At 39.8% G+C, this 22,729-nt stretch overlaps 1 protein-coding gene across 2 annotated transcripts in view; it reads right to left on the bottom strand.

Annotated features, from left to right (window-relative positions):
* Nucleotides 1-306: 306 nt before the first annotated feature.
* The window catches only part of fubp3 (far upstream element (FUSE) binding protein 3), a 28,952-nt gene continuing 6,529 nt past the window's right edge, over nucleotides 307-22,729 (bottom strand). Inside the window, exons 2-19 of one of the 2 annotated variants that reach the window (XM_080046407.1) lie at nucleotides 22,450-22,561; nucleotides 18,880-18,913; nucleotides 17,582-17,631; nucleotides 17,359-17,430; nucleotides 16,132-16,189; nucleotides 15,720-15,882; nucleotides 11,889-11,987; nucleotides 11,559-11,663; nucleotides 11,334-11,436; nucleotides 9,483-9,583; nucleotides 8,304-8,430; nucleotides 4,071-4,231; nucleotides 3,688-3,761; nucleotides 3,469-3,545; nucleotides 3,013-3,069; nucleotides 2,670-2,720; nucleotides 2,423-2,553; nucleotides 307-1,762 (exon numbers count right to left, since the gene is read on the bottom strand). In XM_080046407.1, coding sequence (XP_079902533.1) covers nucleotides 1,754-1,762; nucleotides 2,423-2,553; nucleotides 2,670-2,720; nucleotides 3,013-3,069; nucleotides 3,469-3,545; nucleotides 3,688-3,761; nucleotides 4,071-4,231; nucleotides 8,304-8,430; nucleotides 9,483-9,583; nucleotides 11,334-11,436; nucleotides 11,559-11,663; nucleotides 11,889-11,987; nucleotides 15,720-15,882; nucleotides 16,132-16,189; nucleotides 17,359-17,430; nucleotides 17,582-17,631; nucleotides 18,880-18,913; nucleotides 22,450-22,561 — 1,584 coding nt within the window. In that variant the 3' untranslated portion in view covers nucleotides 307-1,753. The remainder of the gene's footprint in view (nucleotides 1,763-2,422; nucleotides 2,554-2,669; nucleotides 2,721-3,012; nucleotides 3,070-3,468; nucleotides 3,546-3,687; nucleotides 3,762-4,070; nucleotides 4,232-8,303; nucleotides 8,431-9,482; nucleotides 9,584-11,333; nucleotides 11,437-11,558; nucleotides 11,664-11,888; nucleotides 11,988-15,719; nucleotides 15,883-16,131; nucleotides 16,190-17,358; nucleotides 17,431-17,581; nucleotides 17,632-18,879; nucleotides 18,914-22,449; nucleotides 22,562-22,729) is intronic. The other variant, XM_080046408.1, reaches the window with a different exon arrangement.

The raw sequence follows: 22,729 nt of genomic DNA, 5'->3' as shown, positions 1-22,729 counted from the left end.
AAACAACTGTACCTTTAAGTGAATTTTAAAATGTGCGCAGTGGAATAGTGTTAATATTGAGAAACTGTAACGATAGTCAACCCCAAGAGAGGCTTGTGGAACATTTATTTGAATTTGAGTATTGGCAATAGACTATAGAAAATATTTTTTCTCTGCTTAAAAAAACAAACATGAAAACACACTGTTGGCCGACAGATCCTCTATGCATCACCTGTTAGTATTTACACAATAGAAATCTAACATCAGAATACAACAAAAGACATGTTTCTATAATGGCATCAAACAGTAAATCAGCTTAACACACAATAAAGGTAGTCTGGATGTTTTTAATACATGGTTAACTGTACACATTAAGGAAAAACAAAAACACCATAATTAGAAATTATATCCCTTTTCATTAAGAAATTACGTTAATACCAGAATAATTTTTCCATAATGATGCATCATTTATATTAGATCACACAAAGAAATAAAAAATTAATTAAAACGTTATTAGCATTGGACTGAGTCCAACACCCCGCTGAGTCCACTGCGAGGGCTCAGTGGGGCGTTAGTGAACTGGGAGGTACCAAATAAGACAGTTTTTGATCATAATACTTAAAACATAAAAATACTACATTAATTATTACACAGGTAGAGAAGTACAGAGGCTTAGCAGTCTTGAATAGTTCAGGGTACGGAACATACACAAAATCTACCACTTCTTAGTTTTTTTTCTTCATGACAAGATGCAACATCAGATTTCAAATCACACATTCACAATCTTTGAACATTTTCAGTATGAAAACAGAAACAGAAAAAAGAGGGACAATTTTTTCCTGCAACACTGATCACAGGAAAAAAAATATTTTATATAAGTATATATATATGAAACATATATATTTTAAATTAACAGTCAAATATGAGCATATATACATAGTTTTACAAGGTAGCAAAGGCAAAAAAGCTATTTGCAACATCCCCCTAGATCCTATCATATGAGATAATTTTAATAAATTATCCATGACATTTCCATTTGAAAAGAAGAAGAAAATAAAACATCTTAAAACTACAAGTTAAAAGTCTCAAAATATTAGAAAAACCCATCTTTGTTTCAAAAGGGAAATAGGATATTGCACCTTTTTTTTTGTTTAAACCAGAGTACAATAAAATGACAATGAAAAACAGTTTACAATGCACAACAGGAATTAAATTAGAACTATTGCCACTGGCTGACATTAATCCTTATTTTTAAGCCTTGTAACAAAAATACATTTCCTGTAACAAAACATCACAGTTTCATTTCACTGAATTATTTAAAAAGAAAAAACAGTTCAACACACTCTTTTTTAAACATCTCGTGACATAACAAAAGTATTCAAGACTGCTAAGCATATAACCATGGGTTCATTTCAACATAACTAGAAAAAATAGATCATATTGCCGTTTGAAATGTTACAACTTTTGGGTTCATTTTGGCGGTACAATCTGAGTCAAAGACAGGAAAATATAGAAAAAACGAAAGCTCTCTCAAGTCCAAAAAGGGATCCCAGATACTGTCTATCCAAAATAACAGTGTACACAAGCATTTAGTAACAAATAAATGTTCCTGATTTTAGAAATATTACTTTATCATATAAGGTCATTCTACAGCTAGTGTTTCTCACTAAGAAAAAAAGTCTTCAAGGCGTTGTAAATCTAGAACCGCCCCCTGTTAAAAAAAGGGTTGTTTTCATCCTCTCAGTGATTCAAGTTTTTCACCTGGGCGTCTTCTCTAATGATCCTGAGGGAGGAAACCAGTTGGTTAATCTTTTCTCACAATATTTACCAACAACTAAGCTGATCCCTGAGGTGCTATACATGTATAACATTTGTTTACAGTCTAAAAGGACAGGCCTTTTTTTCTTATTGTCAACCAATACCATAACAAGATCCAAAATGAACAATTAATAAATCCCACAATTAAGTGCTATGCTATACAGCTTCATAGTTTCATGTTCTGTGATATGTTAACTCATTACAATGAACATGGCTACTGTAGTTTAGTGCGTATTTGTAGTTTTGAGAGACGAAATATGCATGTGGGAAGGTCCATTAAGAACCAGAAGAGACAAAGAAAAGCAGCAAACCCACGCGTTTTTGCTTGACAATTTATCAAAGTGGTCACAAATTAATTCTTTATTGATTGAGTAAGGGCTTTAGCTATACTCCTGTTGAAGTAATATTTGCTACCAACTAGTTTTTAACAATAACAGAGACCCGTTCACAAAGATTTATGTCTTCTGTTGGAGCCTGTATGCTTATGGCAAAAGTCAGGGTATGAAAGTCAAAAGTTTAAAACATTGTTGGTTTTGGTCTTTTGGTGGGATTTTGTTGAAACTGATAATAAATGCATAATAAAACAACAGCCTTATCCCCAAAGAACGTGCACCGTGTTTCTCACCTGAAGGCCCGGGGCTTGTGTCTGCTGTGCGCCCTGGTTAAAGTAGGCCATCGTAGGCTGTCTGTAGAAGTCAACCCAGGCGCTGTAGTCAGCATTAGAGGTCTGCTGAGATGCAGGACCACCTGTCTGGCCTGAAGAGGACGATAGATGATACATTAATTAAACTAATAGGAAGAAAATGATGTTCCTGTGTCACGGTCACATTTCTGTGTTGTGCTCGTTATAAAACACTTCCACATATACTCACCCCAAGCTTTGTTGTATTCAGGAGCAGTGCTCTGGGCTTGGTTCTGCTGACCTGGAAACAAACAAATAAACTTCATTTAAACGCCGCAGCTTCCATCAGGTCCTTTTAAATGTACAAGTTACAATTTTTGTCTCTTTCCTGAAACAGCTTTTTCTACTCCGACAGTTTAATTGACCAGGTTATAGGATTAAAGTTACCAACAGCATTTTTGCTCAACTTTTCCAACATAACGATAAATGCATGTTTTGCATGTCAGGCTTGTGTGAGCAAACAACAATGTGTACTTAAGAGAAGGATTTATTCAAATATAAACAAAAACCTTTTCTGTATGAGTGACACTTGCCTAGCTTTTTATAATACTGCTCCCAGTCCATCTGGCCCGTCTGGGATCCATTGTGACCTGAAAGCAGACACAGATAACACCAGCGGAGTTACTGAGAGTGGGCTTTGCTTTTCCCCCCTTTTCACCTTCTGCTCTCATCTGCAAATCTGTTTCCTATCGACAGCAAGTTTAAAATCTGTCCATACAGGAAAGAGGTGGTTAGCCACAGGAAACGCAACCATCCCATCAACCCAGACTGCAGCAGAAAAACTGGTCTGGGCCATTCATTCAGATCCTAAATTTATGGGTGCGGAAAATAATTCAATGGGTGAAACCTTGATATATTCTTTTGTTCCTTCGTTGATCTGGCTAAGGATAAGATTTTTTTCACTTGTGTTTTTCTATCTAATCCTGGTTTGGGATTTTGGCAGCAGATTGTCTATAAAACTTTAAGTAGTTCTTGGTGTGTTTACTCACTGTGGTCCTGTTGGCCTTGAGGTTGCCATATTTGAAAAGTTGTACCCCATCCTCCAGGCATGAACGACTGAGGCCCACTTATGCAGGAATAAACAGACAATTCAATGAGAGTTATTATATTGTAAACCAGCTTCTTAGTGAAAACACTATGTTTAACTTTATGAGCACATGGTGGAACAATAGCCGATTGAAATGTCGAGGGGAGAAATGGAAACTTACTGTTGAGGAGGAGTGGTTGGTCCTTGGTTGTAAGGGTTCATACCGAAGCTGCTGTTGCCCCCCATTCCTGGGCCCTAAATCAGAGAAAGGGAAGAGGAGGCAGGTGAGGGACCACACTTGTGTTTATAAAGAGAGCCAACAGGCAAGGTCAGAGGGCAGGGCCGGCCGCTGATGCACTCCATTAAGTCCATTTGATGGATTCTTCATGTTTAACCTCTGGTGACATCCTGCCAGCCACCAGCACCACGGCCACCAGGCTCACCCCAGCCGCTCCCCGCATTGACATGTGCGCTCATGAATATCAGGCCAGACAAAAGCGTTTTTTAGCAAAAAGAAAAAAATAGGGGGGGGGGGGGGGGAGATGCTAGAGTGAGACCACCTACCCCAATTCTCTCATCGATCAGCTGGCGAGCCTTTTCCAACTGCTGAGGGGTTCCTCGTATGGAGAAGATGCGCACGTTGGGGTCGGTGTTGGGCGGTGGGTTTCTCTGTAGCTCCACGTGGGCACGAGACTGCTCTTTGATGTTCTTGATGGTTTCTCCACCTGGAAAGTCATTGGGATTATTTAACTGGGGCTGCTGCACCTCACAATCACTTTCATTATTGATTCATCTGCAAATTATTTTTCTCAAATAATTCTTTGGTCTAAATATTAAAAAACACAACAATGATCCTTGAGCTCAAGGTGACTGATCAAAATCTTAAAGATAATTGGTTAACGGTCGCAAAAGACAGACAGACAAAACAGCAAACCCTCCATCCACAGGAAACACAGGAAATGTTTGGTAAAAACAAACCAATTTAGTTGCAAATTAATGTTCTGAAGATTAAATAAACTGAATGATACAATCAGAAACTGCTCGTGTGCAGCAAACAGAAGATTTTCACTAAACAAGTAACAATGCAAGTCAGACCGCAGCATTTGAACCTCTTCCTGCAGCTTCCTGGAGGTCAGAATTGGGGACAATTACATTTCTGTAACTTTCCAAAAACAACAATCCAGCAATCATGCCAACTTTATGTAGAGTTTTCTTTCAGCAATTCGTTCTGTCACCATTGTGTATGTCCAAAGGAGTGCCAAACTATGAATGCCTTTGAGATCAAACTGAAAAGGAGCAACATTATCCTCTTATTTAAACAATATATTGCCTTGATGTGGGGCAGTTCAAACAAATTTAGACACTTTTGACTTCCAACATGTGATGTGAACTGGGTATTTTCTAGCATACACTGACCCTAATAAGGATATTCAAGAAATATCAAGCAGTGATGGGCCCCTAACATCAACCAAATTCAATGGTTCAATGTTATGATATGTGTAAACAGATTTTATATACTATAAATACCCACTTTTTTGATAGAGTAAGAAATCAAACAACCATCTTCAGTTGTCTGAAGATGTGAAGTCATTAATATGGGAATCGTGCCCATCTCTCCGGTTCTACCTTACCAAGACATGTTTACCATTCTGTGGTAACATCCATGCAAATCGAGAAACAAAAGGAGACATCTCCTGCACACATCCCCCTCCTGTGCATCAGATGCCAGCTTCCCGACGTGTGGGGAGAGCAATTACACCAGCAGGTTGAAATGAAACATAGCTGGCAGGAGAAAAGGGCCAAAATTGAAGCGTATCCTCCTTCTGGGATATCGTTTGTCTCTTTTTTTTTTTTTACCCTTTTCATTCTTGACTCTGTGTTGTCCTCTGTGATGAGAAGAGGGAGTGGATGGGGGCATATAGCAGCACCCACCCAGCCCCCCTCTACAATGCCCATCTGAACCAAAAAAGGCTGAGGGGTGCTTCCCGGGGGGACACCAGGGCTGTCCCAACATCAATTACACATTTGTTCACTTGTGGCTGACACTCGGACGACCCTGGCTGACCCCCCAATGAAAACGCTCATCAGAAACCTCTCCCCTCCCGCAGCCTATTCCATGCTGCTAACAGACTGCACATGGGCCATTAACCCATTGTCAACCAAATGAAACTTCTGCCTTAATGAAGCCATTATGAGCTCTTCTAGTCAGACAGCAGAGAGCAATGAAGACCCGGACTATTCATTTCATGGACTGGGCTGTAGTGAGGACAGATAATACGGGCCTTATTAATGAGACTGGTTTAGTGAGCTGGAGAATAGGAGGGGATACAAAGGTGCAACTGGTGGCAGCATTCAGGGCAAAGCCAAGGGACTGGTTAGCGGCCAGGGGGGGAAAAAAACTCTCAGGCCTCAAGGGAAAATAACTTATAATGCATCAGCAGCTTTACAATCAAGTTAGGGGCGGGCAATGTGGATCAAATCAATATTATGTGTAAAAGTGTTTTTAATATATCAATTTATATCCGAAAAGAAAGCTTATCATATTCTACAATTAATTATGTTCGCCCACAAGGATAAATATAGTTCCCTTTCATTGATTTACTGTATAAACTCAAAAAGACTTACCGGTAAAGGAAAAATCTAAAGCTATTGAATGAGGGTTTTTGGATTTGTGGGCATTTATATTTTTCACTGTGGTTTATTAGGAGATCCTATGACTGGTTAAATTAAATAATCAATTTGTTAAGAACATTAATCTTCAGTTCATCCAATAGCTGCGTTTTTTCCATATATTAACAAAAGGGTGATCAAATTATACGAACAGAGCCTATAATAGTAAATAGCTGGATTTGACCAATACACTTTTATCCAAAGTGCTTAACAAATTCTCAGCTCAACAACTCTTTACATTCAAATGATTTACAGGTATTTAGGTATTACATTTTGTGAACATTGTGTCATCCCAACATTTTTTTTATTTATTTTTTTATTGTGTTGTATTCAAATGTTTTTTGGGTGTGGTTTTCATACAAGCCTGTACAGGTTTTTACCGCACCCACACATGTACTATTTATCTTTTATCACTTTTATTTTGCTTGTATGTGAAATAAAGCTTAACTAAACAGTTTCACTTAGACAATAAAGAGTAATATCAGAATATCGCCCAGGTCAAAGATGAAGATTTGATGAAAATCCACTTTTGTACCGGTATGTTCTCTTTGCATGGAAGTTTCTTTTTAACATTTAAGATAATCAAATCAACTTTAGTTCTCATAGTTCAGATATATTGAACTGATTAGATTAACATTTAGCTAATGTTAAGAAAAGATTTAAGTTAACATCTTGGTAAAGTGAGAACATTCACTCTTGACCTAAGCAGTCATAGTTATGGCAGTAGAAAGTTAAACTTAAAAGACCTACTTCACCGGTGGGAATATGAAGGTGTATTTAATTCTGAGATCCTATTTAGTATAAGTGTGCAATTTTTTTTTTAAATTTTTTAAAACATCCTAGCCTGAGAAAAGGCAGAAAGAGTGTTTTATGGTCTCACTGTCTAACCCTACATTTTCCTTACTGTGACATCACAGTAAGGGCTAGGATTAACAGGACAGCTTGGCCAAGGGAAGACTGAGGGAAGAAAAACCTCATTCATTATATTATAATAGTGATTTTATAATGATAGAACGCCTGTTCCGTATGGGTGAAGTATTCCTTTAAGCTCCACTCACTAGCTTTCTACAGAGCTTTGACAAGATTATTTCAACTACAACAACTTTATCTGTTTGCCCTGAGATATGTTTGAAGGCCCTGAAAAACCTAGTAAGTGGACCTTTCAGTTTAAGTTTTTTTAGGTAAAAAAATCTATTTGTAGTATACTTATTATGGCTCTTGCTGTCTGAGCAGATTAGTTAGTGGGTGGCTTGATTCATCAAGCTGTGTGTGTGTAGGGGGTCAAAACAGAGGGGCAATGGGCTGCATATGGCATCGTAAAGATATTAATCACTGCACCCTTTAAGGGCTGGCTGACAGCACCCAGACCCACCGCCATCTCCACCATATTGGCTCACTTCATATGCTAATGCACAGAGAGGGGGACGCAACGCCCAGGTTTATTTGTTTCCCTCTCCCCACTACATGCACAAAAGCCACTTGACATTTCTATTGCCATGTTTTTATCTTAGGTAAAGAGGCCCCCTCTGACCCCGCCCTCCACTGCACGCACGCACACACACACCAAGGCGACATGCACGCACACATGCTCCACTCGCACAATCACAGCCCCTTCCAATGCAATGGTCAATGACTTTTAAATAGCTGGCAATAGAGTGGGCATGAATAGCCAATAAGCTAATTCCTCCTATTCATTCCTTCGCTGCACTCTATTGGGCTGAAAGACCCTCATTAGATGCCAGGCAGCCTTCCACATGATTGAGGGCTGTTATTATGCACCTTTAACAATTAATGTCACATTACACGCATTATCCCCGTCATTAAGCCCTTAGTGAAGCCAATGAATGCCACTTGTGCTGTATACATGAGCCCCGGAGGGAGAATAGGAGGGTGGTCACTCACCCCCTCTTCTCATCACTTTCACGCCGTGGCTCAACACCAAAAGCCATTCAGTTATTATAAGAGAAAAGGCAATCTGGTGAGTTGGATATACTCTTCATTAAGACTGTTCATATTGATGAACTCCATTATTTATCGGAAGACGGCAAGTCGTGTCTGATTTCAGCAAAAGCTAGTCAACACCCTTCTAGGCAACGTTAAAAAATAAATAAAATAAAAGTGTCTTACCTTTGCCGATCACTAGACCACACTTGTCAGCGGGTACTGCATATGTCACCTCCTGCAGTCCTCCAGACCCTCCCATGTTGCAGTCACTTCGAGCTCGACGACCCATTATACCAAAGCCGTCTCTCTCCTTCAGGAAGGGAACCAGGACGGAAAAGGCATTGAGATAAGAAATCTTGACAAACTTTGATGGAAAGGTCATCTTAAAAAGAACTCATCTACTCATGTAGAAATGTCAAACTAAGATTGGCATGATAAGCAGACGACTCATTCATCCACCAAATCGCAACCTGGGAGGGAATTCTCATGGAAATGTATTTTCTTTCTTTTTTGACACCGAAAACGAAATGTAAGCAGCTGCAGGCGTCAGAAATGTTGTCCAGAGTGCGGATCTTTTGATGTTGACCACTCATGTTTTTTGGAAAAGTCAGAAAATGGTTGTAATTTTTGGAAATGGTATGTAAAGTGCTACGGTATGAAGTCCCGTAGAAAGTTGTGTAACTTCTCTGTTATAAATGTGATTGCAAATGATAAATATTTGATTAAAATACTGCTGGTAGCAAGCAAATAAGCTATCACTATGCAAAGGGGCAAGGAAACACTGCATTTTTATGCTTTATTGGATAGTTTGGAGAGACAGAGGTGAAATGAAGAGAACGACCACTGGCTGGATTCAAAACCGTGGTCTGCTGCTTCTGAGGACTGAGCCTCTACGGGCACTCTAACATGTGCCAATGTTTTTTATCGAAGCATTGGCACATACATTGTGACTGCCAAAAAGCGCAACTACACAGAAATGGAAACATTTACTATACAGGACTCAAAATAAAATACATTACACTGGAACAATAGTATCAGAATCATTCGCTTTCAAGGCACTTCCCAAGCAGTACATTTTTTTTATAAAGTTTTGTCTTGCCAGCTTTTTTTAATTGATTAGTTCCCATGTTGTCAACATGTCATGAATATTGTGTCAATAAAGATTGAAGTGAAAAGAAAAAGCTTTATCTTAAAAAAAAACCTGTAGGAAATGTGGGCAAGTTTATATTAGCTTAATTTTAAAGTTCATTTTATGTCGGGTTGATTTAATTTGTTTTAATTATACACATAATAAATATGTGCAACCAATTACTGCAACAACAAATTCACCTTGAATATAAGGAACAAAGTAGGAACAAATACCTGAGCAGTTTGAACCAGTTCGTTGATGAGGTGGACCGCATGGTGGCAGTGGTCGGGCTGGCCCATCACTTGAGCAACTCTGTCAGGACTGACTCCATCATCTGAAGGACAAATACAAGGAATACAAAGTCTTAACAGCCCAAAGATTGTATACATAATATTTACCTTTGGGTTCTTTAAAACACACTTCACTAAATTAGAAGATAAAAGGTTTGGTGTGATTTTTCCACTTGAGCTGCTTGCAGGTTTTGATTTCAGTGAGAAGTGAAGTAGGTAAAAAAATAAATAACTTTCCGATGATCATACTGGAAAAAATATCAATCTGTCGCCTATGAATTCTGGTGATTGTGAAGCTCTGCCTGGCGCTCAAATCAATCTTTATTCAGCCATCAAGTACTCAGATTCCCAAAATGACAGGCCAGATCTTTGTCAAAGTTGTTGCTGTTCCTAAACCAACACCACATCATCCATCTTCTGTGTGCACCAATTCATTTTGAATTTCAGGGCTTAAAAGGTCGACTTCCAGCGTGCCGTTGTGTCTGTTCAATATAAACTGAGCCTGAAAAACACACACTTTATTAACTCATGCAATTCCAGTTATTGGCGTTTCAAATGTTTCAGAACTAAATTCATAGGGTACTCTGCTTCCCAAGGTTATCAAGACCTACACTAAGGTGAGTAATACGGTGTAGGTTTTGTGGTTTCGGTGTCTCATTTCTCATGCTGATTTCACCACAGCAACACTCGATGGATGTATCATACAGTTGTGTTCAAAATAATAGCAGTGTGTTTAAAAAAGTGGCAAGATCAAAATCTGTATCATAGCTTTTATTTCCAAACACGCAAATGCATTGGGAACATTGAACTTTCTATTCCAACTCCAAATATGAAGAAACATTTGTCAAATGTTTCTTCATCTTTACAGAAAGTGAAGAAAAAGGAATATTAAGACTGTTCAAAAAAAATAGCAGTGTCTGCATTTTTCTTTACAACTCAAACATTTACTGTATCAACTGAAATGCATGAAGATTTAGCTTTCCTATGAATCACTGAACTAATATTTAGTTGTATAACCTCTGTTTCTGAGAACTGCTTCACATCTGTGTTGCAGGGAGCCGACCAACTTATGGCACCTGTGAACAGGTGTTTCAGCCCAGGACGATTGGACCACATTCCACAATTCCTCTGCATTTCTTGGTTTTGCCTCAAAAACAGCATTTTTGATGTCACCACATAGGTTTTCTATTGGATTAAGGTCCAGGGATTGGGCTGGCCACTCCATAACGTTAATCTTGTCGGTCTGGAACCAAGATCTTGTTCGCTTACTGGTGTGTTTGGGGTCGTTGACTTGTTGGAACACCCATTTCAAGGGCATTTCCTCTTCAGCATAAGGCAACATGACCTCTTCAAGTATTCTAATGTATCCAAACTGATCCATGATGCATGGTATGCGATAAATAGACCCAACACCATAGTATGAGAAACATCCCCGTAACATGATGTCTGTGCCACCATGCTTCACTGTCTTCAAAGTGTACCGTGGCTTGAATTCAGTGTTTGGGGGTCGTCTGACAAACTGTCTGTGGCCCCTATTCAAGCCACAGTACACTTTGAAGACAGTGAAGCATGGTGGCATATTTGGAGTTGGAATAGAATGTGCAATGTCCCCAATGCATTTGCGTGTTTGGAAATAAAAGCTATGATAAGGATTTTGATCTTTACTAATTTTTTTTAAACACACTGCTATTATTTTGAACACAACTGTACGTGATCAGACCATATTCTGCTTTTGTGAGGAGCAAGGGGATCGGTGTTTGATTGCTAACATAAGGTCCTGTTTCACCTTCTTACCTTGTTTAAACTGGATCCTGACCCCTGCATCATTCTGAATCTTCTTGATCATCTCTCCGTTCCTGCCGATGATGATGCCGACAGCAAATCTGGGAACAACCACCTGGATGACAAGGACAAAAGTGTAGGATTCAGAAAAGATTACTTATTATGCATTTAAAAAAATAATAATAATCACATTATCTTAGCTTCCCAGTGTTTTGAAAAGCAGAACAAAGTTCCTACTTCCAGACTGCTTCCCCCCATTTTGGATCCAAAGTCTGCTCTGCCAGGCCTGAAGTCTCCCTGGTCCTTGTCTCGGATGAGCTTCACCACAAGTTCACGGGCTTGCTGTCAACAAGATTAAAAAGACACACCAAAATCATCATGAGTAATGACATTTTAACAGAGAATGCTGCATGGGAAATATAAACAAGCCTAGATTTAACTCCCAATAAAAACAAACATGCAAACATCCATTGGGTGGTAGACTAAAAGGAATAAAATGTGTAAAATTGAGTGTAAACTGGACAAATAGCTGCGCGCACACACACACCAAGCTCTTCTCAGACTGACCTGCACTTTGTGGGGATCCCCAGTGATTCTCAGGGGCTTGTCTGCTCCAGTGGGCATGGGGTCATCTTGAATCATTATCATCTGCACTCCTGTTCTCTCCTGCAGGGGTACAATCAGACGGAAGCAAAAGCACACATCAAAAGAGTTACCAGGGAGCCAAAGGACTATTCTCTCCAACGACTGAAACTTGTGCCACATCTCAAAGAACAGGTTGTATTTTCTTAATTAATCTTGACAACCAATACCTGGGGGTGAATACCTATGGAGAGAATGTACACTGATCATTTGCAGTTTACTTTTCAATGCCAGGAATGTCGGATAAATAACTGTCGATTAAACCGGTTTAGTGGCATGTTCACAAGCTGCACTATGATGCTCTAGCGCAGGGGTTCTCAACCTTCTGCAAGCTGGGCCCCCCCCCAAAGCTGGGTTATTGCAGTTGGGCGCCCTCCCCCCCAGACAGACAGACAGACGGATAATCTATTATTGTTATTATCACAAGGGCTAGGCCAGTGGCGCACCTTTGAGTTGAACATTGGGTTTAGGGTTGGGGTCCGGAAATTTCTTATATCAACGTTAAATGCATCATTCTGGTGCACTTTAAAAGCTAATTATGAGATTGTATCAATGAGACACTGAGGAAATGTTTTTTTTTAAATCTCCTTAGAAGAGAAGAAAATAGTAGCCTAAATAGAAACATTTAGAATAGATACAAATGTGTGATTAATTGCGACTTAACTATGACATTTATGTGATTAATCGCGATTAAATATTTTAATCGTTTGACAGCACTACTATTTATTTATTAATTTATCTGAGGAGCCGTCCCACTTCAACCCCTGGAATAGTAATCATCTGCATTTTGGACAGAAGCTTGCAGGTAGGCGATTTTAATGTGAGATCTGAGCCTGCTTTGCCTTCAGACCTGCAAACTCATAGGAGGTGAAAAAGGTGACAAACACCCGTCCCTTCTAGGGGGGTCGGGTGTTTTTCGCTGTCCAAACGATTGGCTATTGTTAAATATCATTCACACAACCAGAGTTCTCCACTATTGCCTCCAATGTCCAGCTGGGTGAAAATAATAGCCAGCTGAGATCCTGACCCTCCTAGGGGGGTCTGGGGGTATGCCCCCCCGGGAGATTTTTTTTAAACTTTTTAAAGTGAAATGCATGATTCTGGTGCACTTTGAGAGGGAAATTAAGAGGCTAAATCTGAGGAATTTTGTGTGAACAAATAATTTGGAGACACTGGGTCGGATGAATTAGAAGCTTCTTGGATTTTCCATTAAAATGTTCATTTAAAATAAAATATTATGCAGGGTCCTCTGGGTTGGGCTTGGTGCTCTTTTTCTTTTATGCGACATATTTCTCTGTAATATAATGAATACATTTAAATGCAGTGAGAGGAATGAAGCAGAAGAACTCTGTTGTCCAGCTTTTTTTCCACAGACGAGGCTGAAATAGGTTATACAGTGCATGGGCATCTGAGCCCCATTTCCAAATGTTTTTAAATAAACTCAATACACACTGGACGTGAACGTGACGTGATCAGTTAAACTTGGATTACCTCCCAGATGAACTGATTAAATTATTGGGCTATTAACTAGGCTATCTAGATCAAAACATTGTATTCATTTTTTTGTATGATATAATAATATGATGTTAATATCAAACACAAACTAAAAAATAAAAATAAAAATAAATTGGGGGGGGGGGGGGGGGGGGCCTGTCGGTCGGCTCTGATTGTGAGCGCACTGCAGACACTGCGCTCATTAAACTGTCAGCTTCAAGAGTCCTGTGTGGGTCAACAGTGCAGTGCAAACTATGCAGCATAAAGTTACAACATTCGTCTACGACCGTGATGTTAAATCACCTTCACACAAAGTCTCCGCCCCAGCAAAGCAGCGAGTCGATCGCTGTGACGTTGAAAATCACCGGGACCCGGGAGACCCAGTGAGCGAGTGAGACGCCGCTCAGAAAAAACTCTGTGGTTTGATGGATGAAATCAGTCGGGGATATCCTGCCCGTTAACTTCCGCGATCTTTTTCTATGTCTCGAGTCTAACAGAGAGCCATGTCGGCAAACTGACACCGCGACTAAATAAAGGGACCTTAGGCTACAGTGAGCTGCGTCCCTCCGTATAGTTTCTGTTTCAGTAGGCTGTTACATTAACCTCTGAAGCATTGACAGTGTTTAATCAAAGCCTCTAATTTTTTATTATCAAAAGGGCTTTGATTGAGACTTTTAGCCAATTCTAAAGTCTGAACACACAGCGGCAGCAGTGATGCTTTACGGTGCCCGATCTTAACGCTGATTGGACAATACTCATGACGTCTACCAAAGATGTTTTATTGCCAAGATAACGATATTCCCTTGTCTCACACTACGGTAACTCGCCCACACAGTCCAGTCTGGGAAGCGCTGGCTGACTTCTCTGGCAGCTGCCGCTACCCCCCCCCCTCCCAAAAACAAAAACTCTTCGGATCTATACGATTCACGTGGGTCATATATTTTGATTCTAAACGGCGATTTTCGCCGAAAAGCGACGAGTTTGCAGGTATGTGCCTTGCAAAGATCCTCAATTCTTGGCGCAATGTTTGATAAACATAGCCTCAAAACATCCTCGATTTGTGCACGATTGCGGTATTTTGTTTTGAGTGCAGTCATTTTTGAGAATCCTGCCTCACACAAATATGTCGACGCGAAAGGGAGGAGAATCTTCAAGGCTATGTCACCAAGTTGAGGGTATTCCTGCATCAATGCTGCCCAGAATGACGAGAGAGGGCAGGAGGTAAAAAGTTCTTTCAGCCTACTGTCACTCTTCAGCTCAATAAGCTGCTCCTGCATATCAATCGACAGCTCATTTGATGTGCACACAAAGGGATCTCGAACCCACGCAAAAGAGCGATAATCCTCTTTGAAATAAGCTGCAAATTGTTTTCTCATTTCTGACAAGTGCTCAGATGCTGATTGAAATAAAGAGGAGAAATCATGTGACGTGCCTGCATCAGCGATAAAGTCTGCAAGGCTGGGGAACATGTCGCAGTTCCCTCGACTGATGCGGCCATGCCAGAGGTCAAGTTTTTGTGTGAAAGCGTCCACTCTGTCTGCGAGAAGCAGACAGAGTGCTACCTGCGATTAATGTGCTGTGCAGCCTGGACGCGGAGTTGTGTGTGTCTCCTCTCTGCTCTGACTGCAGGCTGAGACTGCTGCGGGAGGCTACTGAGAGACTAACTGCCTGTAAGTGCTCTTGGACGGGCAGGGGCTCACGGCAGCACCCGCTGCTCGTTGAGCACAGTAGAGCGATACGTGCTTTCAAGTCAGAGTCTCCAAACACCACAGAAGTTTACAATAACACCATTTAAAGTCTGTAGATTTGTCGCTAGTCACTTTTGACAAAAAAAAAGTCGCCCGGAGGATTTGGAAAGTGGCCAGATTTAGCTCAAAATGCTACCTGCGATTAATGTGCTGTGCAGCCTGAACGCGGAGTTGTGCGTGTCTCCTCTCTGCTCTGACTGCAGGCTGAGACTGCTGCGGGAGGCTACTGAGAGACTAACCGCCCGTGAGTGCTCGTGAACGGGCAGCGGCTCACGGCAGCAGCCGCTGACAATTATTTATTTTAATTTTTTTGATTTTTTTCCCCCCATCCCGTAGCGTAGCCTCCTCGCGCCCCCCCGGTAGAGTGTGCGCGCCCCACCGGTTGAGAACCACTGCTCTAGCGAAATTGTTCACGGCAAGGAAGATGGCAGACTAGAAAAAGCCAGTTTGTCAAGTTATCAAATGAACTAATTTACTGCAATAGCTTTACGTTGAGTGCGCTCTACTTCCAGACCTGCAGTTGTTTGATGGTCTCTCCCCCTTTGCCGATGACCAGGCCAACTTTGTTAGCAGGGATGAGGATCTGCTGGATTGAACTGTTGCCGTCCATGTCACAGTGGAAGCCCGGGCCATACCGACACTGCTCCACTATCTCACTCAGCAGCCTCTTGGCCTGACTGTGGGGGTGGAGTAAATATATTTGTCAACAGTTACAGACTCCACACACACAAAAACAAACGTTTGTGTCACGAAAATGTCAAAACAAAGTGAAAGAGGCTTTTTCCCCAGGTGATTCAGTGACTGATTAAGAGGATACGTGAAAAGAGATTTGAGTTCATACCCTCTGTTTCACAACAATGGGGCACACTTTCCAAATGGTCTGTGCAGTTTTAGTAAATCTGTCAGAGTTGAGAGGTGAGACTTACTCGATGTTCTCTGGGCTTCCAGTCAGCGTGCAGGGCCTGTCCAACATGCCTCCACTCTCTGCAACAAAAGCAGCACAGAAGTTAAAGATAACCCACATCTTCACATACACAAGAATGACATCAGTATATTTAAATATTTTCACACAGAATTAATGAGTGACTTTATCTTGGCTGTTGGTATCAAAATGTTGGTTTATGTGAAAGGGTCCACTGTTAAATTTCTATTTAATAAAGACAACGGCAACAACTTTGATGCAAACTGTTCTTGCTTCTCATTTTGCAAACTGCTCATTTAAAATGTATTTAATGTCAGCTTTACTGTCTCTGATCTTGAGTAAAGTGTCACACCACACTCTTGTAAGCTTAATATTTGACCAGGACTGGTTAATCTGGTTGTGAGGACACAAACTCCTGCTTGTACGGACACGTCTTGAATTCTGATTGAACATGAGCACAGAAACACGTTTCTGTGTTAAGCCTTTTAGATACAGCCTGCACATACATCACTCTGAGTGAAGGTTAAACTTCCAAGTGAAGGAACAATAAGCAAAAAGTTTTTCACTTGAGATCGGCATTTTAAGAGATGGAAACGACACGCAACTATGTCCCTGGTTGGACTCAAACTGAGGAGGTTGCAGTTTGTGGCTAGCAACTCAAGCCCCACCAGTCACCCCCCCTGACAAATACTGCATTTAATTGTACATTTCTTTGTCAGTAGAGTAGTAAAACACAAATGCAGCTACAATGGAAGCAGACCACATTTTCCCCCATAACACATTATAACTGTTAACATTGTTTTAGAGACTAGCAACACACAACTGACAGAAAACCTACAGAACACGTTTTACAGAATGTACAGCTGCTGCAAAACTTCGCACTTGTGTGCGATCTTACAGCAATGCATGGCCTCATCTACATCTTGTGTCATGCACAAAAAGAAAAAAGTTGAAATAAAAATTCGAGAACACATTTTATGCTGATATTGCATTTCATCTTCATTCTCAAAATTGAATTTCAACTTTTTTTTCATGTGCATAAGTGCGGAGTATAAAAAATGTCCTCTTCTCATTTTCTATCTCTCTTGTGGCTGATGTCGAACATTTGCAACATGAGGAGAAATACTTGTCGTTCCAAGTTTCTACTGCCACCGTACTTTTTGTTTATGGTCCCTGCCTTTCATTCTGGCCTCAGAGGAGAAAATTACATCTTAGTTCTGCCAGAACTTACCTGAAGCAATCTGGATCTTACAACCTGATTCCAGCTGAATTCTTGAGATCTGCTCCCCTCCCTTCCCAATGACTGTGGAAGAGAGGGAGATAAAAGGCCAGTTTTAAGCTTTTATTTCAGACAGTGTCCCACAAGAAGTGACCCAAAAACTGAGTGAATGTCAATACTGATGATTACATGTCAAACACTAATACTGACTATAATGAACAGGGGGGCTACTTACTGAATCCCACCATCTTATCAGGCACTTTGAAGTCTTCTGTCGCAAGAGCCCTAGAAGAGATTAGCAGATCAATAACTCCTACTGAACAAAGAAAAAGATATGTCTAAAACTAAACTACACTTTCGCCAAACCACTTTGTGATTATAAAAAAAGAAGCTGAAATGATCAGGGCTTATATCAATAATTTTATTTATTTATTTTTGGTCTATAAACTGCCGCAAAATACTAAAAAGTGCCCTGGTTGACTTGGTCGAATTGCTTCTATGTCTGACCAATATTCAAATGCGGAACCAGTGAATTAATTGCATTAAAATAAAATAAATAAACACATCATCAAAACTGTTGCTGTTAATTTTACCGTTGATCTGTTAATTACTTGAGTATGACAGAAAGTTATTCAGAAACAATTTTGATGAATAATTTTTTGTTGAGCTTATTTTTCAGGCAAAAATATAAAATGGTTGCTGGTTCCAGCTTCTTAAAGGTTAAGATTTGTCACTTTATTTGTTTGGTTTTTAAATCATAATGAAATTAATATATTTTGCTTAGTTGGTTAGTAAACTTTCACTCTGTTCAATCAAAAAAAAATATATATTTTTTTCAGATAAGTTAGTATACCTTAAAATTAGTTTACAAGTTTAGAATGAATTAAATTCAGTGAGAGAATTATTATATCTGATGGCTATTTTAGCTTCATGTAGAAAAATAATCTGTCTTTAAAGGCCTACTTCACCGGTTTGAATATGAAGGTGTATTGAATTCTGAGATCCTATGTAGTATAAATGTGCGAACATTTTTTAAATCGGTTCATCCTAGCCTGAGAAAAGGCAGAAAGAGTGTTTTTTTTAACCCTGTATTTCTCTTTCTCGTGACATCACAGAAAGAGAAGTATAGGGTTAAAAAAAATCTTACTTTGTAAATATTACTGTGATGTCTTTTACTGTGACATCACAGTAATATTTACAAAGTACGTTTTTTTTTTAACCCTATATTTCTCTTTCTGTGATGTCACGAGAAAGAGAAATATAGGGTTAAAAAACACTCTTTCTGCCTTTTCTCAGGCGAGGATGAACCGATTTAATTTTTTTTCGCACATTTATACTACATAGGATCTCAGAATTCAATACACCTTCATATTCAAACCGGTGAAGTAGGCCTTTAAAGAAGCATTGTGATTAAATAATGCTTTTTGGGAAAATAAAAAGGATAAGTGATCTCAAAAGTACTCAACTGGGACACAGTAAATACTAGGAATACCGAAATGAACAGCAACAAATATGTGAATGTGCTCTGCTCACCTTTGATGTACCATGGCACCAAGGTGGTTCCCTACTGAGAAGTGAAAAGAAAAACAACCTAATTAGCATGTGAGAAATAATCGGATCATGGTGAAAAAGCAGCAATATTTTATAATGTGTGTTAAAGTGACGAAGCAGCAAAACGAAAAAAAGAATGAGTCAGAGCTGGAGGGGACGGGAACAGATGGATATGGTCCTGCTGCCAATCTTTGGTTGTTTGTGTGTGACCCACAGCAGGGGCCTTTCACCAGCATGGTAATCAGGCCTGTGAGTGTCTGAGCGAGTGTTTCAATCAGAAAGAGGCAGCAGCCGGGTCAGCGGCTGCCGGTCAGGAATTGAATTTTGACAGGTAGCACCAAGCAAAGGGTCGTGCAGGGTCAGTGGAGGATGTGCTGCCACAGACGCCAACACCTGAGTTGATATCTAGCAGGTTCAATCATTTTATGGTCGTTTGCACTGATTTCACTTCTTCTGGAAAATGCACCGGGGTTAATGCTCGAGAATGGAACAGCTATGAATATAAAACAGTTGGTGCACCAAATTCATACCAGGAGAAGACTGCAAGATAAGATGTGAATGCCTCGAGCCCATTCGTATTCTTTTACATTTAATCATTAAAAGCTGCGAGCTAACTGCAGATACCACTTCTATACCCCCCGCCCAACCCAATATGGGACAACCTTGACTGAGGACATATTGTCGCCAACAATAACAAGTGTCACGTCAACGTCAAACAAACCTAAACTGGGATTCCATACAAATCTGTCCATGCATTTAGCGTCTAACTATCATACAAACAACTGTGACAAGATAAGAGGAGGACGGGATAAATGACTAGTGTTTCCACTTCATGGATATGAAATGGATCAAATCTTTATGTGTGAAGGCAGTGAGATAGAACAACGCCTTTCGTGCCTTTTCTCACTACACTGTACTGTCAGATACTTAATACTCTATACAAACACCAAAACAAAGGCTCCGACTTCAGATTACAGTGTTTCGCCTACATAAATCTATCTGTTGTCCATGGCCAGTTTTGCAACAACTACCAGAATCATAATAATTAAAAGAAATGTGTTGACCCCAAGCTGTGGAAGCACCAAACAAGTGGAGAAAGTAGAGCTGCTGTCACCATTATTAATTGAGGAGTTTGACAGGAAGTAATTTTTCAGTTTGTTTTTTAACTTTATTAACAAAATAATTTTTTTATTCAAACTGGATTATTATTTTAAAGGGGACTGTAGACACTAATTATTTGGCACTTTTTCCCTATTTAAAAAAAATAAGTTTATAGGTAAAGCTTATGGTTGCATGTAGAAAAAATGTATTCAGAAAAAAGTTGTTTACCAGCAGAAACACTAGCACAATGACATAAAGCCCTGACTGAAACCTTGTCACAAGCTAAATATTTCTAGTTATTTTTTACGTTATCATGATTTATTACATGTAAATATAAAATGTACAGTATAATGTGCCTTTTATATAGTAAAAAATCCTGAGCGAGTACGTACGACAAGATAGACTACGAACTCTTGGACCAGTTTCAAACTGGACTTCATGAATCAGTGTTCAGATCTGGTGTTTTAACCCTCTGAACCCGGAGCCCGCAGTACTGCGTTCTATTGCGTTACTTGACGTGCTGATCACGTGATCACCTTCGATCCGACGCAGCATAGAAACTAAAGCGGGGACAACTTCTTTTAAATTGACCCAGTATAACCAGAGATATAATGGTTTGAAGTTGATACATATCTATTTTATTTAAGCGGGCTCAAAAGTATGATAATTCAATGGTTGCGGCCATTATTTTGTCATTTTACGATCAGAAAATTATGCCGGAAACTAGCTCCTACTCAACAGGCTGCATTTACCAGGGAGGGGAGGAGGAGGGGCAGGGGTTGGCGGAGTGATACGAAGCTACACCAAAAGAGACGAAGAAGAAGAGTGACAGGGGGCGGGAGCTGTGGGAGAGTCTCTCTATGCGAGAGAGAGAGACGAGGCTGCTAGCTAACAAAATTGACAGACGCGGTGGAAGATTGAGAGGTAATGAGAGGTTTGAAGATAGACTACTGAGAATGTTTTAGTCATATTGAAGAAAACTTTGAACGTAAGTCAAGCTATCAGCTTGTTCTTTGACATGAAGGAGGAGGACAGTTCATCCTCAGAGTCAAAGTATGACTATGTAGGCTACATAAAGCCATTGTTGTCTGACTGAAGCACTGAGTACACACACAGCAGCCAGCCTTCATAACGTGTAGCCTACAGACACAGTAGCCTAATAATCTGTTCTTTACACATACATGTCGTATATGTATCCATATACTGTATGTGTTATTATATAGGTCTACCTAGGCCTAGCTTTTTTTAAATAAAAAGGCATATATGAAAAAAAAGTTTTTTTTTGTGTGGTTTGGGTCCATAATGTTCAAATATTATGTCAAATTGAAAAAAAAAACTGGCAGGTAATGTAGGTGAAGTTTTACTGAAACAAAATATACCAAACACAGCAAGCTTAACATTTTTGTATGTGCCCTCTGTGTTATGATTGACAGAACTTTGAGGAATTTGGGGAAAACGCCTATGTATTCACCTGCTATTTGTTCATAAAATTTGTATGAAGGCTGATGCCACCTCAATCAAACTTTTAAATTACCATGTATTTATTTTCAGCTTTCAATAAAATTCAATATGAATTTTTGAGTTACCCATGGTAGCAATAATATATTTTTTAATCTGTTTTTACATTTATCATGTTGTTTTTGGTCAACAAATGAAAGAAATAACTATCAGGTCATATAGGTTAGGGTGTTTTGAACAAAAAGATACCAAACTTTGGCATGATAAACATTTCTTACTGTAGTTTAGTAAGGATTGATCAAAAGTATGCAAAACGGCCAAAATAGCCCTAGGGTTCAGAGGGTTAACGGAGGGCTAATTCGGTTTTAAATGTTAAAACTTGAAAGTAGCTTGGTTCCAGATATTTAATTCACAACCAACATGTTGGTGTGGTGATGTGCTCAGTGGCTGTTTGAAAAAACAACAACAATCAATCTAAAATTTGTAGTCAAGAATGAGAATGTTATCTTCCTTTGCCAGAAACAGAAAAATGGAGACAGAAAATGGAACCAGCTGTACAGGTTGCATGTTGAGTTTTATAAAAAACTTCAAGAGGAAACTGCTCCAAGTAAACTGCTTATGTCAGTTGTCACTGATGGGTTAGCGCCAAATAACCACCTTTTCCAAACAATCAATGGCAACATGTCAGATTTCATAGGTGAAATGAAGGGGCATTCAGTCAGGATTGTTTAGGCTGAACTTTATCGGGTGATTTGAGCAGAAGTTACATAAAAAGAAGCACAGACTAAAACTGTTGGAACAGGCAGAAGCATTCATTAGAGCATCTCCTTTGTACAGCGCAGCAGTAAACATTGAGAGCTTGTTTTTATGAAGGCGTCAACAGGAATAAAAAGCTAAAGCATCAGACAGAGTGGTCGTGAATGTGTGTCAATATATCAGAACAGTCTGCAGACAAGCACACATGGTATGCATGAGTGCATACTGAAGGCTTACCTCCGTTGTCTAGTGAACGTTTTGGGCCTCCAAAGCCGTAGAGGGAGGGGTCCATGACTGGAGATGAACTGTTCATGTTGGGCATCTGGTCTCCGCCCATCTTGGCTGCCATCTGGAGACACATAGCAGCAAGACAGATGGAATAAAAGGTGAAAAGTGGATATGCGATGACACACTCTTTGAACATCACTTCCTTTCCAAGACATCTTGGCCAACCCCTCACTTTATATTCAGCAGCACATTTACTTTCCTTCTTGCTTTATGAAGGTATCCAGTTTGC

The sequence above is a fragment of the Ammodytes marinus genome, assembly GCF_949987685.1.
Source record: "Ammodytes marinus genome assembly, chromosome: 18".
Classification (NCBI taxonomy): Eukaryota; Metazoa; Chordata; class Actinopteri; order Uranoscopiformes; family Ammodytidae; genus Ammodytes; species Ammodytes marinus.
The sequence above is the reverse complement of the archived record's forward strand: the minus strand, read 5'-3'. Positions and strand labels throughout refer to the sequence as shown.